The 17,158-nt window shown below is 39.8% G+C and overlaps 1 protein-coding gene across 10 annotated transcripts in view; it reads right to left on the bottom strand.

Moving 5' to 3' along the window:
• Window positions 1-17,158, bottom strand: part of ABCC9 (ATP binding cassette subfamily C member 9) — a 71,714-nt gene that overhangs the window by 25,199 nt on the left and 29,357 nt on the right. For 6 of the 10 annotated variants that reach the window (XM_033514313.1, XM_033514310.1, XM_015628434.3 and 3 more), the window contains 9 exons: window positions 16,327-16,469; window positions 12,772-12,880; window positions 11,517-11,627; window positions 10,902-10,974; window positions 8,912-9,017; window positions 6,737-6,775; window positions 3,462-3,500; window positions 1,513-1,614; window positions 53-137 (listed from right to left, as the gene is read on the bottom strand). In XM_033514313.1, coding sequence (XP_033370204.1) covers window positions 53-137; window positions 1,513-1,614; window positions 3,462-3,500; window positions 6,737-6,775; window positions 8,912-9,017; window positions 10,902-10,974; window positions 11,517-11,627; window positions 12,772-12,880; window positions 16,327-16,469 — 807 coding nt within the window. The remainder of the gene's footprint in view (window positions 1-52; window positions 138-1,512; window positions 1,615-3,461; window positions 3,501-6,736; window positions 6,776-8,911; window positions 9,018-10,901; window positions 10,975-11,516; window positions 11,628-12,771; window positions 12,881-16,326; window positions 16,470-17,158) is intronic. The other 4 variants (XM_015628427.2, XM_033514311.1, XM_015628429.2 and 1 more) reach the window with 2 other exon arrangements.

Below are 17,158 nucleotides of genomic sequence, written 5' to 3'. Positions count from 1 at the left end.
TGTCTTCTTAATACAAAGGCCAAGCAGAGATTAAAGCATTCACATTATTTACCCTTTCTCCAATTTCTGTCTGGTCACCAAATGGTAGTAAGTCAATATCAGGCTGCAGAGAACAGGCATCTGTAACAGCCTTGTACCTGGAAAAACAACGTGGTCATTGCAATTGTTTACCCAGTCACTCACTCTTGCTAACACAAAAACCTCCAGGTAAATGTCACCACAAAGTTTTTTATTGCTCTGTGATGGCTGGATAATTGTAAAAATAAGTAGGGCAAAATGATTGTTGAGAATTAATCCTGGAGCATTGTAAATGAAGCATTGTAAAAAAATTACATCTTTATTAGAAGTTTTTATTGGCAAGACTGCTTTTTAATTATGTAAATTATTTAAGCATATTCCTCCCTGTCATGGAGTTGTGTTGTTGAACTCCAGAGTGTTTGAAGCTATTTTCCACTGAGGTTTTATTCTTCGCCCTTTAAGTGCGTCTTCATTTTCTTTGGAGTGATATTACAGGACAAAGGATCCTTACAGTGCTTCTGGTCTTACCAGATCTAGCAAACCACTTGCAAAATTTAGAAATTTTTTTCTGAGATTTCTGGGTCTGTAGCAGATGATCTGCTGCTGAGCAGTTGGGATCAGACAATTTGAGTGATGAAATTCAGCCTTGCCCCTTTGAAGCTAGTGAAACAAGTTGATGGATGTAGTGGCTGAAGGATCTGGTCCCTGAAATTTTCTGGATTTCAAGGAATTTGGTCATGATTAGGTTTTATCAAGTCAGAATGGAGTCATACATCTTAGCACAGACTGAGAGGAACAGGGTATTTTTCAGTAATTTCAGTATTTTCAATAACTGAAAACAGAGAGTATTGCCTTTGAAACATCAGCAATTTGTTTTCCTTAAGTCCAGTTACTTTTTCTACATTTGTTAACTGACCTTTTAGAAGGATGGAAGAAACAGGTGCTGGGTAGGCACAATAGTAGCTGTTCACCTCAGTTTTCACGCTTCCTTCTCCCATATTTCTAAAGGAAGAATTAAGGGCATTCCCTTGAAGGCACCCCATCTTCATAAATGCTGGTTTTGGAAAGTGACTGCTCCAGTGACTTGATCACAGCGGGATTAACACAAAAACTCAGCCTAGAATCCCTGTTGCTAAAGTCCTCTGGCAATCTTGGGCTCCATTAAACAACAATAAAAAAATACATAAGTAGTCTCCAAAGATGGGTTTCATCTCACCTTGGAAATTACACATATGGCTTCAGCTGTATTCCATGGGGAACCACTTCCACTGTGGAATTTCTCACAAACATCTTAGACACATGCTCTGGTTAGAGGAGCAGTCTAACTTGAACCAGAAACCTTCCTCTGAGGTGAAACAGATCAGCTAAATCCACCCCAAGTTTAGCATGTGCTGATTGATATTTTCCAGAAACTATAAACTTCCTCCAGAAGATACCAAAAAACCCTCTTTAAAAGGAACTGCCAGATGTTTTTGCAAGGAGGTGGGTATTTACCTCTGCTTATTAAAGGGACTGCCAAAGACGATGTTCTCCTCCACAGTGGCATTGAGCAGCCACGGTTTCTGAGCTGCATAAGCCACGGAGTACCTGTTCCTACTGCAGACAGACACAAAGCTTTAGTAAGAAAAAAGCCCTCATACTATGAAATGTCTGATAATCAAGTTTTTTAAACTTAGTGCACATGAATGTGCACTCAGAAAAATACAGAAAAACACAAGCGAAACAAAGAGAAGGAAAGAGTTTTAAATTTGATGCTTTTGTTAGAACAGCACCCACTCTCTCCCGTGATGGCAAAATCTACACCCTAGGTGGTATTCTATTCTACTATAAATGGCTGGTACCTACCTCAATCTAGTAATTTCAATTCAAATCCAAAGGCAAATTATAAATTATGCTAAGAAATATTAAATTCTAGCAGGAATAGTTATTAGGCATTATTTTTTCTAACAACAAAGAAGAGTGAAAGGCACTGTTCAAATGGCATTGGCACACTTAACTTGCTGCTTTCTAAAGTGTAAGATTATATTTTATATATATATATATATATATATATATATATATATATATATATATATATATAAATATATGTGGCCACACATATAAAATACTTTTTTCTTAGTGAATATTTTTTCCTTTCAGTTTATTATATCCTCAATGATATTGAAAAAGTGAGCAATTTAATCACTGTGCATACTTTAAATGTGTCTAAATGCCTGATGATATTTGTCAATAGGGGCATGAATGTTCTTTACTTCTGGCTGTTTTGTCAAGCAGCAAAAATGTTCTTGTAATTTCAGACATTTTTCTGAGATGCCTAAGGTTATGTGCGGAAGGAGGTGTTTACTGGTGTCAGCTCATGGTTCTGAGCACTTATCATAGAATCATGGAATGATTTGGGTTGGAAGGGACCTTAAAAGACCATCTTATTCCAACCCCAGCCATAGTCAGGGACACCTTCCACTAGCGCAGGTTGCTCTGAGCCCCATCCAGCCTGGCCTTTAACCCAGGGATGGGGCAGCCACAGCTTCTCTGGGCAACCTGTGCCAGGGCCTCATCACACATACCATAAAGAATTTTTTTCTAATATCCAATCTAAACCTCCTCTCTGTCAGTGTGAAATCGTTGCTTCTTGTCATGTTACTCCAGGCCCTTGTAAAGAGTCTCTCCCCATCTTTCCTTCAGGCTCCCTGCCAGTTCCAGAAGGCCACAATGAGGTTCCTTCTCAGACTCTTTGATGGTGTTGCTTCCAGCAAAACATTTGCTTAGCTTCATTCATAACCATTCATACTAAGACAGATGGTGCTAAGGCAGGAGAAACAGCTGTTTAGAAGCTGTCAGCAATATCCGAAAACTTTCAGGATTTTAAGCCATTCATATGCATTCATATGAAACACATCCTCAAGATTATGGAGCATAAAAGCATGGTGTGGCTCCCAACCACAGCTCTGTGTGCCACTACCTCTCTGTCATTTATTACATACTTTTAGTAGAACTTGTCTTTCTTTTAAACCTGGACCCAGTGGTGGAGTCCCTGCTTGGGTTCAGCTGGAGCTGAGCTGGCTCCCTCTGTGCCCTGCCCCATCCCAGGCTAGGAACCACAGGGAACCAAGTGCTGGGCAGAAAACTCAAAAACACGTGGGAGGAGACACCTAATGATGCCTCATACTTAAAGATCCTGTCATGCATGACAAGGAGCAAACTGAACTCCCACTGATGTCAGATGGGAGCTGAGCATCTTTCAGAAAAGACAGAGGTAGTGGTTCACTGGCTGGAGAAATGTGGGATCCACTGGATTTGCACAATCTATAAATTAATACCACAGTTAACAATTATCAGCATGGAAAAGAACCATGGAGATGGGCTAAGAGCACAAAGATGAGGATTTGGGGAAATTCTAAATATATTAACAAGTGTTTTATGATACATTAGAAAAGAAGTAATACCTTCTGGATGCTTCAAAAGAAGGTTCCATTTCATTTACACTGTAAATTATGGTAAATGACATTTAGTAAGCAGTAAATATAAATAATAACATCTTGTGCTAGTTTTACATACAGTGAACCTGGAGTTAATTACATACTTTAAGAACTCAGCATAAGTTTGGGTTTTTATGTTCTTGAAGTGAAAATAAACAAGGTCTAAGCAAAACCATAACACTTTTCTGAATGTGACAGTTTGGTATCTACAAGGCATAAACAGGCAAATGATGTTGTTAGAAAATTATTTTAAATTAAAGTTGTATCATAAAACCTATTAAACATTAAAATATTAATACTGCCTGGCAAGCAATAAGTTAGCTTCTCCACACAGTTCTGCCAGTGGCCTGCAGAAGTTGGTAATTAATGTCAAATTTCTCCTGGAGTAAAGATAAGCGTTGCACTGTAGGATCAGAACACACTTTGAATCTCTTTGTAGCACTAAGGCTGCATAAAGCTGTGCACAGCCCTACAACATGTCGATTTTCCTTGTCATCTTCCACTTCTTAAGGATCATATCCTTAAAAAATATGTTCTGGAGAGCATTCAAATGGCAGCAATGACACGAATGATTTTGCATGTCCCTCTGTTTGTTAATTGACTTTTTAACAGTGCCATGAGCCTGGAATGGCAGGCAAAGTAGTTTTGGACCAGCAATGATGCTCATTCATGAGACATGGTGATGCATCACTGTAAAGTGCAAAACCTAAAAGAGCTTATAACAGATAAATATAAACAGGCATTGGAAGGGAGTAGAAAACTTATGCTAAAACATTCTTTTCCTGACTTTAGAAAAAAGCCATGAACAAACAAATCCTCTTCTCTCAAGCCTATGGACACTCCAGATGAAACACTTCAATTCTGAGACAGAAATGACTGCCTGACTACTGGATACCAGTAAGTGCAGCTGTACTCATTTGCAGGATATCCAAGTCTAGAAAAGGCATAAAATTTCTAATAGCAAGCAGAGTCCTTGTAATGTCAGACTCGTGTATTACCATCATCCCAAAATATCAGAACTGAGACACATTGCTTTCTGTGCTGCACATCAGCTCACTGAGGACTTGGGCAATTCAGGCCTCCTAAAATGCACAGTCTGTGTTTTCTTCATACACCAATTGCCAGAGAAGGTGCTGCATCAGAGGGAAATAAATCTCAGAAGTGTCAGAGAGCCACATGTTGAGGCTCAAAATAGACAGCTCCTCACTAAAACTTGGTCTCTCATTCAGCAAAAGCTTCCAGTCTTCTCTACAATGGAAAAAAGTTACAAGAAAACAAAAATTGGAGTCTAAGAAGAGATTGAAAAGGGGCTGGAAAATAGGTGAAGGCAAACAAGAAGAAGAAATTTGCTCTACTTTTGTCAGGAGAGCACTGCAGTGGTAGAGAAAGAGAAAATATTTTCAGGTATAAGTTTGGGAGCACCCTCTGAACTACAAGTTAACAAAAACTAGGCACAAGCCTTCAAGACTCCTTGCAATTCCATGCCACATTTAATATGCTTGCCATGATAACCAAACAGCTTCTCAATGGGCAAGGACAAATTTTAGGAGCTTGGTTTGTTAAACCCTTTTTCCTTGGTTAAAAATTTCATTCCCAGATTAGTTTGACAAATGGACTTTGATTCTTCCAAATTATGAATGAGATTTCTGTGAGAACCCACATTCACCAATAATCTCATGAATGAACACAGCAAAGACCTTTAGTGTGCTAGAGCCTTCGTAAACAAGGAGATTAAGTATTTTGTTTTATATTTTATTACCCTTCTGAATCTGAGAGAGTGATGTGATTGCAGGGCATGGGAGTGGGCTGAAATTGAAGCTCCTGCAATTTCTAAAAAATATATTTTATTTGCCCGAGGGGATTAGCATTTATTTCCTCTAGTTTATTTATTTATTTATTGAAATGTGGCTATTTATACTGATTTTTAGCTGAACTATAAAATATACATATTGGCCAAAATGGGGTGTGGTAAATTCAAATCAGAAATGGTAGGAAAGACCAAAATAATCAGCCATTTTTATAGGATTTGAATATATATGATGAGAAAACAAACAAAAAAGAAGAAGAAAGCGGAGGAGGAGGAGGAGGAGGAGGAGGAGAAAGGTGTGCAAAATCTCTGAGATAGCCCTTTAACCACAGAATGAACCATTTCCTCTGCTAATCTAGGGAGGAAATTGAGGCAAGATGAGGACCAGGCATCTACACAAATTCCATACAGGAGTTCAGAGGAATTTAGGCCTATCCCTGCAACCAGAACTGGTAGTTCTGCTGGTTTTGGCCACTGACGTTTATGTGGATGATTTTTTATTCCTTCAGTGCTTTCTGTAATCTCCTGTGATTGTAATCTTTGGGTGAACATTGTACTTGGCAATCCTTTTGAGGGGAGCATTGACTTTTCCTAATATTTGTCACATCCTTCTGGATTCTTGAGGACAAAGCAGGCCATTTTTGAGGATCTCTTGTGTTTCCTGAGCTTTTCACTTAGTATACAACAAGCTGTTCACACAGACCACCATTTCAGTGTACAAAAAACTATGTAGCAAGTGAAAGGTTTCTACTTAGTCCATCTTGGCTTGGCAGTTGGAGAAGATGGTACTGACTGTTTGGTCTGATATGCATGAGGGGAATACGTCTCTTTGTGATTCCCACAAATTATTAAGAAATAACTTTATAATAAAGAACTCTCATCTGAAACAGGCTTGTCTGAATGACAACACCCAGACACCCTCATGCACCAGTGTCTAACAAGTCTCTCAATCTGATTACTCACTGGGAAAACAAAAACCCAGCTCTGTGTCTAAGGATGTCACATTTCTGGGCCATGTCTAATATAAGTAGGAAAAACTGAGACCCAGCCCATAAGATTTTCCTTTGCCAAGTTCTTTTACAGAAAGATTTACTGCCATGCTTTATTTCCCTGGGATGCCAAAGCAGTGACAACCCTGGCAGCAGGACACACAGCTCTCACTGCAGTCAGCCCCCACAGCAACAGGGTATTTAAATCCCAGCGATGCCTGGCCGGATTGTTCCAATACAACTGGAGCTGCAATCTTATCCATGCTTACAATTACTGTGTTGTTACAGCTGAATTTGTAAAGGAATTCACCAAGCCTGCATTTCATCCCTGGATCAGTAGCCATGTTAGCAGTCATACATGGAGAATCACATGGAAAGGGACTTAAAAGAGAAAATAGGATCTTTATTATGGTTTTGGAAAATACAGGAGCCACTTAGTTAAATACCTGAAGTATCCTTCTGTATTCATCTGTCTGCCAGGCAGTCTGAAATTACCAGCAAAGTATAACCGTTTGCATCAGCTGTATCACAGTTATAATGTGCAATGAAAAAAAAATCTGAGGGGTTTGCTAAAACCTGAGTTTCTTGGTGTTGTGGTTATGTACAGATTGCTAATCAACTGAGAGCATGATTCTATCTCTTGAAAAATATTAAACTTACCTTTTTTTCACAATTCATAATTATCAAACATTTTATAAGCTGTATCTATTATGTTCCTAAGATTTCTAATTTTCTAATCTTTCCAAAGTTCCCTATCTTTATCTAGGAAAAATCTCAAGTCTTTCTCAAATACTTCTTTCAAAAAAATTGTGAGAATCCTTTCATGGTACATTCTACTTACTCTTATTTTTTTTAAACTACTGAGAAAAACAATGTCTGATTGTGGTATAAAAAGCTTCATTGCATGTCTCAAAGAAATTAACTGTGGTAGGTTGCATATTCTTCTTCCTTCAAAGCCTAAATTCATATATAATTAAACTAAATTTAGTGTAGCCTTGGCTTCAACTGTACCTGCTACTCCAGTGAGATCATATGTTTAGAATAGCAAAAGTGAAGTGCAGCTAGAGAGAAAAAATGTTATGAATACCATCACATGAAAAGCAAAAAACATCCAGTTTGCAACATTGTTGTAAGAAAAATATGATAAAGGATGTTACTAGTCAAGGAATGGGGCAACAAAATATTGATCTCTCTAACAAGATTCCCTCTTTTCTCAGCAAAAAGCTAATTGAGTTTGGCTTGGTAGTTTTAAAGAAATAGAACAGATCTTTAAAACCAAAGAAAAAGTCTTGGGGTTACAGCAGATCACTTCCACCATCTCTGCCCAGTCTAAGCTTGAAGAGTGCTTGCTGCCTCACTTAGTTTCTGTGGGAAGTTCTCATTCACTGGTTCTGAATCCAAGGCCTGACCTCATGAGCAGTTCTTTCAGAAACAGCTTTTGCCCAGCCTTTACTTAAAAGGTGTTCAGTGTGCTCAGACTGGTTTTTGAGTGTTTTATTGTGAATAGTGACACTGTTGCATAGGTGAGGCTTGGGTAGGTACCAGGGAAGGAGAAAATAATTTCTCACATGTAATTACATTTTTTTTGCACCAGCAGTAGCAGCAGCTCTGAGTAGAAATACATCCTTTCCTTTACTGGCCCCCAACACATCCCACTGGGCTGAAGAAGCTCCACATTTTCACTGGTGGGTACAGGAACAACGTGACAATGCTGACTTCAATTATAGTGAGTACTGAAGCCTATTTGATTAAAGGAATAGGCCTATGCTTATTATCCAGGTCACTTGCTAGGCCAATATATTAGATATTGAAACAGAGAAATTAAGAATTAGGAATAAAGCATAAAGAAATTCCTGACCAGAAGAGAAGGGGAGCTGACAAGAACAAGAAAGAAGCAAGACTGAAGATAAGATAAAGAGCTAGAATGCACAAACAAGATGCAAAGACAAAGGCACCACAAGATAAAGGGATTCTTTGGACACCTAAGCTGGAAAGAACGGTATCAAAGTCCAAAAGGTGGTCAAAGTACTAAAAGGAACATGTGTGAGAAGACAAGGTGAAAAGTTCAGCTAAAGAGAAAACTGATGACCTCATCCCAAAGACCCCCAGACAACCACTGAACTGACCAAAAACGACCAGTATGCAGCTGCAAAGGGGTGTGGAGCTAATTTTAATATGAAGCAAAGACAGGTGAGGTTAGGAAATGAATATGTATTAAGCATATTGTATAAACCTAGTTTGCAAAGGATAAAAAGAGAAAGCCAGAGCTCAAAAGTGTGCACGCTTTTCGGAGGAGATATCCCCCATGCACCTCTGCACTGAATAAATTCATACCTACTCTTATAACTACTCTGCAAGTTATAGAGTTTTCTATCTGCATATCAATATTAATCACCAGACTAGCCTCTTTCCCTTCTTGGGACACCCTGTTCTGCCTGCTCTGAACATGACAAAACAGTGATAAATTCTTCCTGAGTTTGCAGGTGATGCATTCCAGAGAGGATCTGGTTAATGGTAATCACTCAACATGGAGTTCTGTGACATGAAGTTTTACATTTCTCACAGCAAATCTCAGCCTCCTCCTTAAATGAATACAGCAATTAATAGCTATATAAACATACTTGCTCCAGTGAACTTTTCCCTCCAGGGTCTGCATCTCTCCCAATATAGCAAGGAGAAGTGAAGACTTGCCACAGCCAACTTGGCCCACAATCATTGTCATCTGACCTACAATAATAGTAAAAACAACAAAACACTTTTTAGAAAGAGAAAAAACAACACTCTAGTTCACAAGGCTCAGGTAGATTTAGCTCTAGAGCACTTGAACTGATTCAATAATCTTTTTAGCATCCACTATATAAACGGGTAATATTGCATGTATTCATCTATGGAGACAGTAATGGATTGCCGTAACACGCTAATCTCCGAAGGAATGAGACTTTTGCTCTTACGTATATTAGCATTTGTTTCACAGGACTGTGTTACTCTATGAAAGTTATTTAGGGTCAAATGATATATGGTGGGGAGTGGTTATTCAGCCTGGAGATCCATGAAAATTTGGACCAATCTAATAAATGAACTGAAATTAATTTGGACCGATTTAAAAAATATACTGAAAGAAGACTCATTACTCTTCTCTGCTTTGCTGTAGTTCTCCTTATCCCCCCACACAGATACTTTCCTACATCCAGTCCTACTCTGCAGTGAGAATGGTGCTTCTCAGGTCTTCCCATAAACTGATTGAACTCACTAACTGTGCTGGCCAGTGCATTTCTTAGACTCACAGAATGTTTGTGTTGGAAAGTACCTTACAGATCACCTCATTCCATCCCCCTGCCATGGGCAGGGACGCCTTCCACTAGCCCAGGTTTCTCAGAGCTCAATCCAGCCTGGCCTTTGACACTTCCAGGGATGGGGTAGCCACAGCTTCTCTGGGCAACCTGTGCCAGAGCCTCACCAACCTCACAGGGAAGATTTCTTTCCTCATATCCCATCTAAACCTTTTCTCTGGCGGTATGAAGGCATTCCCCCTTGTCATGTCACTCCAGACCCCTGTCAGGATTCTCTCTCCATGTTTCTTGTAGCCCCGCTGTAGGTACTGGAAATTTTCCAATTAAACTTCTCTCCAGCTGGGAAGCCAAGGGCTTATTCCTTCCAAAAGAGGCAAACTCTGGCTCACCCGGTCTGTTAACCCAAGACCTCAGACTGTAAACTCCTTGGAGCAAAGACATTCTGCTGGTGACACTTAATGCTACATGAAAACAAATCATACAGGCTTGGGGATTACTAAATTACCATGTGACAGCAACCTAAAGTAATACTCTATTTTAAACAAAGCCCTTGATAGGAGGTCAAAATAAAACATAAGACTATTTAATAACATGAAATGCCAGCAGACAGTGTTATGAATATTACAGCATTATCAACAAGAAAAGAAATAAAATTATTGTTGTTGTTATTATAATAACAGAAAATAACAGTTGCTACTTTTCAAAGTTGCTATGCAAGTATTCCAAACCAAATCAGCATTTTGTAAACCTATGGAATCCCTAGCTAAAGACATTGAGGATGTAAGGAATTTCAGGAATTCAGCTTGATAAAGAGGAATTTATTGAGAGACAAAATAATTAAGGATTTTTTGACAGAAAAACTCCATCTTCTGAATGAAAATAGTTGTGAACTGGGAGACCATAAGTTGATAAATGGCAGGAAGAATATAATACATGAGTGTTGCTGAAAATAACATACTGAGTTAGATGGATACTTGGTTTGAATAAGTCTGGAGTTCTCCCTCTTTCTTTTTCTTCAATTTCTCTATTAAAAATAATAATTATATTTTTCAACCATAGTTTCATGTCTATTTTAACTCTTGACTTAGTTTGTGCTATTATAGAACTATATAAACTATATAGATATATAAAAGCCACATAATTTATCTAATGATATTACTATATGAACAATACAGCTTATGACCTTGTATACACTTTTAACCTCTATTTTTTCTTTAAAAATTCTAAATGTGTACCTTTGTGCATTTCAAAACATCAAGAAGTGGAATTAATAACAATTTGGCCTTTCATATTTAATTTTTAAGGTGTGCTTTCATCCTACCTGTTGGGATTCTAATGTTTATGTTGGACAGTGTAGCTAAACCACTTCCCCACGAAAAGTATCCATTGGTCACCTACAAAACAATTACCACAAATCAGATATTTAAACACAGGAGGGAAAAAAATTAAAATTATTAATTTAGATTTAAAATACCTTCATAAAATAAATCTGTGATTAATAGACACAGTGTTGTATGGTTGTACACACAAAGAAAAAAGCAAGCTAAGTTTGTAAATATTGCTAAACCCCAAAAAATTGTGAAAAAGAAAAGATAAATACACAAATCTACACAAATAATGTATGTAAGGCAAGAAAGGGATGATCTTGAGCTGAGTTCTATTTACCAAATACTTTCCTTCTGTCAAATATGAGACTAAAGACTTGGACATTAGATTCATGACGCCTCTTTATTTCCTGAGAAGACACTAAATAACTGTAAAAACTGGTCTGAAGTCCACTCTTCTCACTGTAAATTTGCCTAAAGTGCTAACTTATTTAACAGCTTGCTCTTGCCATGGAAAATCTGAAATAAGGGCAGCAATTTTGTCACCATCAGATACTGTTGCAGGAGGATCTGCTCCCTATTTTCAAGAGGGAAAACATTTTCCAAACTACCTTAATGGCCACATCATCGATCTCCACAGGTCGTGTGTGCTTCCTTTTTGGCTGCTCGTAGCTTTCAAGCTGATACCTCAGGGGCTGCCTCCTATTGATGGGCTTGGTGTGCTAGACAGAGGTGAAAACAGGAGAAAAGTTGGAATCCTCATGAGAAGACAGCATATGGTGCCCTCTAAAGCAAACAATCCATTCCCTTTCCTACCACCACTCCAGCTCAGGAGAAGCAGCCAGTGCTTTTCAATATGTGATAATACAGATACACCACTGTCATGCACACATTTTAAATGTTTTAATCACCCTTAACTGAAGCACAGAACATATCGGGATTTTTGCTTCCCATGCACAACCATCCAAATTTCATCTTTACCATCCTTCTCAAACCCTCTCCCCATCATCTAGTTTCTGTAGCACTAAGCAAAAGAGGACAGGAAAAATAAAATAAAAGCTGAAACAATCTCATTTTTGTTTGTCTTGTTATTATTGTTAGCCCAGAAAAACAAGAAGGGTGTTGTTTCAGGTTGTCAAGCTAAAATGAAATTTACTTTGTGCTAATCCTATCTTTCTGTTGCCATCTTCAAGTTTCAGTCACCTCTCAAATTGTACAGTCAGTTTGAAACTGTTGAAATACACAGCTTAAGAAAAATGTCAAAATGAAAAAAAAAAACTTTTCCCAAATCATCTTTGTTGTGGTTTTTTTGTACTCAAATTTTACTCAAACTCACTCTATGTTTAGTACTCCAGAAACAGCACTTTGGAATTAATTCTTATTTCACAAAGTTTGGTGTTGTTTTTTTCCACCTTTAATTGTGAATTACCCAAAGCACAAATGTTCCTCCCTAAGGATGCCCAGTATAAGATGAGATGTACAGGCAGTACATAGTATAAACCCCATAACCACAAGAAATCCACCCAGGCCTTCTAGAAAAATGAAGAAGGTTGAATTTTAGTAATATTTAAATATGTTGGCATCTTATGGTTGGTTTAGGCTGGTTTAGGTTTGATAGATTTTAGGTTTTGGTTTAGGTTTGGGTTTTTTTGCTATTGACACTTCAGCAATACTTAAGTGTGTTTGGGGACCCTTCATGTCATAAGAACATAGAGATTAGGACATGAAAGAGGTAAAACTAATCAATATTAGAGCCAGCCAGGCTAGAAATCAAAGCAGTCAGGCTCTGTCAGCTTGGCCACTGGGCTTGTGTGGGGCTATATGGCCTCTCTGCTTTGAAATTCAGGGTCATAAAGCAGAACTTACAAGTCCTGTGTGCTTCTTACAGGATTCATAAGGTACAGAGCTGTCCCCCCCTCTCCAGCTGTCATCTCCAATCTCATCACTCAGGAGAAACTCATTCAGCTTCTGTACACTTGAAAGAAAGCAGGACAGTGAATTACATAAAACCAGGTTTTCACAAATACATTTCCTTTTTTGTGCAGTCATGCCAGCAGGATTTATCAGAAATGTTTCAAAAGAAGTTTATGGGATACTTTCATCCGCGACCCTGATGGCAAATGAAGATTTATGTGTGTGGAAGAAGGATAGATGAAAATATTTAAGCATTGTGGTGGTAGCTGGGAATGAAGAGTAGAGCAAATCATGAGGGTGCCAAGGGAACTCCATGGGAATTGTTTCCCTCTTGGCAGGCATATGTCTTCTATGCCTTTCTCAGGATGGTGCAGGCAGGGTGCAGAAATAAGTCATTCACCCACCTCCATCCTCTGGAAATGCCAGGGCAGTGGGTGCATCCTGACACAGCTTTTGCTTCATATATATATTAAAAAAAAAGACATTAAAGCTATTAGAGACTGTCCAAAGGAGGTCATGAGGATGGTGAAGGGTCTGGAGGGGAAGCTATATGAGGAACAGTTGAGGTCACCTGGCTTGTTCAGCCTGGAGAAGGGGAGACTGAGGAGAGATCACACAACAGTTCTGCAGTTTCCTCATCAGGGAAAGTGAAGGGGAAAGTTCTGCAGCTTCTTCATGAGAGGAAGTGAAGGGGCAACTACTGAGCTCTGCTCTCTGTGAGCAGTGACAGGGCTCAAGGAAACAGCAAGAAGCTGAGTCAGGGAGGTTTAGGTTGGATATCAGGAAAAAGTTCTTCACCCAGAGGGTGGTCAGACACTGGAGCAGGCTCCCTAGGGAAGTGGTCAGAGCCATAAGGCTGCCAGAGCGCAAGGATCATTTGAACGACCCTCTGACGCAGGGTGGGATTCCTGGGGTGTTCTGTGCAGGGCCAGGAGCTGGACTCAATGATCCCAGTGTGTCCCTTCCAACTCAGCACATTCTAGGATTCCATGATTCTATGCATTGCATTCACAAGGGTGGGGTACTGCACACCTCAGCACAGACATGGCCAGCCCTGGAGACACACAGCAACTCTTTGCCTAGCTCTTAAAATTGTCCACTGGGAAACAGCGCACAGGTCCAATTCACTCTTCATCAGAGAAGGATTTGGTCCTCTTTCTGTCCCTCTTCCTTTCAGAGTGCTGTAAGGACCTGGTTCTTTATCATTCTGGGGAAGGGATGAACAAAATCACACACCAGTCATGGTGAAGCTATTATCTTGCAAAAACTAAAATCACGGTACATTGGGCCAGAGACTGAGAAAGCAGAAGGATATATGCCTTCAGATCATTATTCTGCAAATGGATAACTAGTGCACCTCAAAGCCTGTCTATGTATTTTGTGTTAAATTATCAATTCAGCTTCAAGCCACAGAGAGACAGGTTAGCAAGAAAGCACTGCTACTGTCATTATTTCCTGCTGCCTGTTCCTATCTCCTCTCTTGAACAGAAAATTTATGTCCCCCATAAATTCTGATGTTTCCATATCAGAATTTCAGTCATACATAAGGGGCTAAGAAAGAATTTATTTTCTCGTAAAAGATGCAAGACCTTGTTTAGATCATGCACCTAAAATGACACCAACTCTTATTTTGCATTTGAATGAGGTACCCTCAGAAGATTTAGTGACACTAGAACTACTTTTGAACAGAAGTTGAGATTCTAACCAAAGTATAATCTCTTAATAACAAAACTAATAAGCATATATTCACTATGTATTTGATTGAGGATAAAGCTATGGAGTGGCCAAATACATATTCTTTATCCTTCATTTCTGGGGACATGATGTTCATGGGAGAAAGATGTTAGGAAATGAGTTTGACAAAGGATGCAGTTTGTTTTGGCAAATCTGGACTTTAAATATTGCCCTGAGGGGTGGCCAGCAGTGTTAAGGAAAATGTACACACCATTTTGATATTAGGGCTATGCTAAACATAGTACAGAGATGTAGAGGCTTGGGTGATTTATAGAGGAGCCTGGAGATTTTCCACTACTCAGAAGTAATTTTCAACCTAGGGAAAACATCTCATGTGGCCTTGCTCCTGCTGCTGCTTTGATAAAAATCAACTCTGTTTAATTATTTTTGTTTTTCAAAGTCACTGTGTCGCTGGCAAATGACAGCTGTGGAGCCTGAAGTCCCCTAGACTGCTGTTTGGTATTACCATTACCCACCAAAAAGAGGCAGTGACAGCACAATGTTTGCCAATGTGCCTCAGCCTTGGCATGAAGGAATGATGTTTCTGGGTGGGAAGATTAGTTCTGTCTTCACATCCTGCTAGTGCTTGGTATCTTACACTCTACTGCCAGCCAGGTGTCATTTTGCACCTCTTGGGACATCTCGGCAGTGTGTAGGTCTGCATAACCACCCTATGACTGTGACTTTGTCCTTACAGGATTCTGACACAACACCCAAAAGCCTGAAATTTGACTTACATCAATCTGCTCCTTCAAGATTAAGTGCTCTATAGCCCAGAATGAAGGAAGCTGCTCTCTTGGGCTGTTTTACAGAAATAAATACTTGGAACAGGATGCAGGACATCATTAAATTCTCACTTATAGCCCAATGTACTTTATGTGAAGGTAGGATTAAGCCAGTTACTCTTCCTTGCTTCAGCTGGGCTGGTCTTGCTAGAGAGGCTCTCTCACCCCCTCAGTGCTGACAAGAGCCCAGAGAGTGCTAGGGAAGAGCAGTGGTGTAAGAGGAGGAGCATCTCCCAATTCAGTGCAGCTCTGAATCCAAACTGCTAAAGTTAGTGAAATTATAAAAACAATGGAACATTAGCAATCATAGAATCACAGAATAGCCTAGGTTGGAAAGAATCATAAAGATCACCTTGTTGTTATCCCCCAGCCATGGGCAGGGACACCTTCCACTATCCCAAGTTGCTCAGAGCACCATCCAACCTGGCCTGGGACACTTCCAGGGCTGGGGCAGCCACAGCTGCTCTGGGCAATCTGTGCCAGGGCCTCAGCATCCTGACAGGGAACAATTTCTTCCTGATACCAAATCTAAACCTGCCCTCTGTCAGTGTGAAGCCATTCTGCCTTTCCCCTGTCACTCCAGGCCCTTATCAAGAGTCTCTCTCCATCTTTCCCATGGGCTCCCTTCAGGCACTGCAAGACCACAATGAGGTCACCCCAAAGCCTTCTCTTCTCCAGGCTGAACAATTCCAATTCCTTCAGCCTTTCCTCCCAGCAGAGCTGCTCCATCCCTCTGATCCCCTTGGTGTCCCTGCTCTGGCCTGGCTGCAGCAGCTCCCTGTCCTTCCTGTGCTGTTTCTTTGTCTCTGTGTCATGGAGTGAAAAAGAAGGGTCACTCTGATTTCCCTCACATCTTTAGTATCAGAGTCCCACCTCATAACACTCTTCCACAGGAGCAGGTGGAAACAACCTTTACTGGTACTGACCATGAGTGTTGGAGGAAGTTGAGGAACATGAGGGAGTTGGAGGAAGGAGAAGGACCACTTACCTCACGATGGCCTTGACTGCAAAACGAACCACGGTGGACAGCAGGAACAGAGGCGTGACCAGAATGTGGAACAGTGAAAGGGATGCAAATGCCTGGGCAGGCTGCAATGGCTTGTCATTGGTGTATGCATAAGTCACAAAGGTCTGTCACATCAGGGAAAGAGCATGTCAGGACAAGCATTATTGAATTAGATGGACAAGGACAGCAAGCAAAATATTACACTCAGCTAAAGCTAATAGCTACCTCAGTTCACTGGGAATCAGGATAAACTGAAGAGAAAGGTGTGTTCTGGTAAAGTGAAATAGATTTTAAAATCCTGCCAGTGATTTCAAGAGGTCTACACATTGAAGAGTGAAAAAGTTTTCATTGTAAAATCTAGCATTTGGTTACATTTTTGATGACAAATTTGATTTGTAATTTAATTTAGGGTTTACAGAAACACACAACCCAGAAAAAAAGCCAGTAAGAATCTAACAAATCTTAGGGGTTTTTTTCATAGATGCAGAATTCTGGTCATAAATGTTCCAGTTCTTGTACACACTCTCAGCATACTCTGCCCTCAAAATTTGGTCTATGAAAACCCCTTATTGACCAGCATGGCATAGTTCCTCTAGTGCATGAGGCTGACTTAAACCTGGCTAGAGGACAAGAAAAATTTATTCCTCTTTAAACTGCAGAGGAACATTTCTTGAAAACTTCCATGATGCCTCATAATGCTTTTTGAAACAAGAATAAGTTTGCTGCTAAGGAGACAAGAAAATGTGTCTTCCTTCAAGTTGTAATAGTTCTTCCTCTCCTCTCCTCTCCTCTCCTCTCCTCTCCTCTCCTCTCC

Source organism: Parus major, chromosome 1A (genome assembly GCF_001522545.3).
Source record: "Parus major isolate Abel chromosome 1A, Parus_major1.1, whole genome shotgun sequence".
Lineage (NCBI taxonomy): Eukaryota > Metazoa > Chordata > Aves > Passeriformes > Paridae > Parus > Parus major.
Note: the sequence above shows the minus strand (reverse complement) of the source record. Positions and strands in the feature narration are given on the sequence as shown.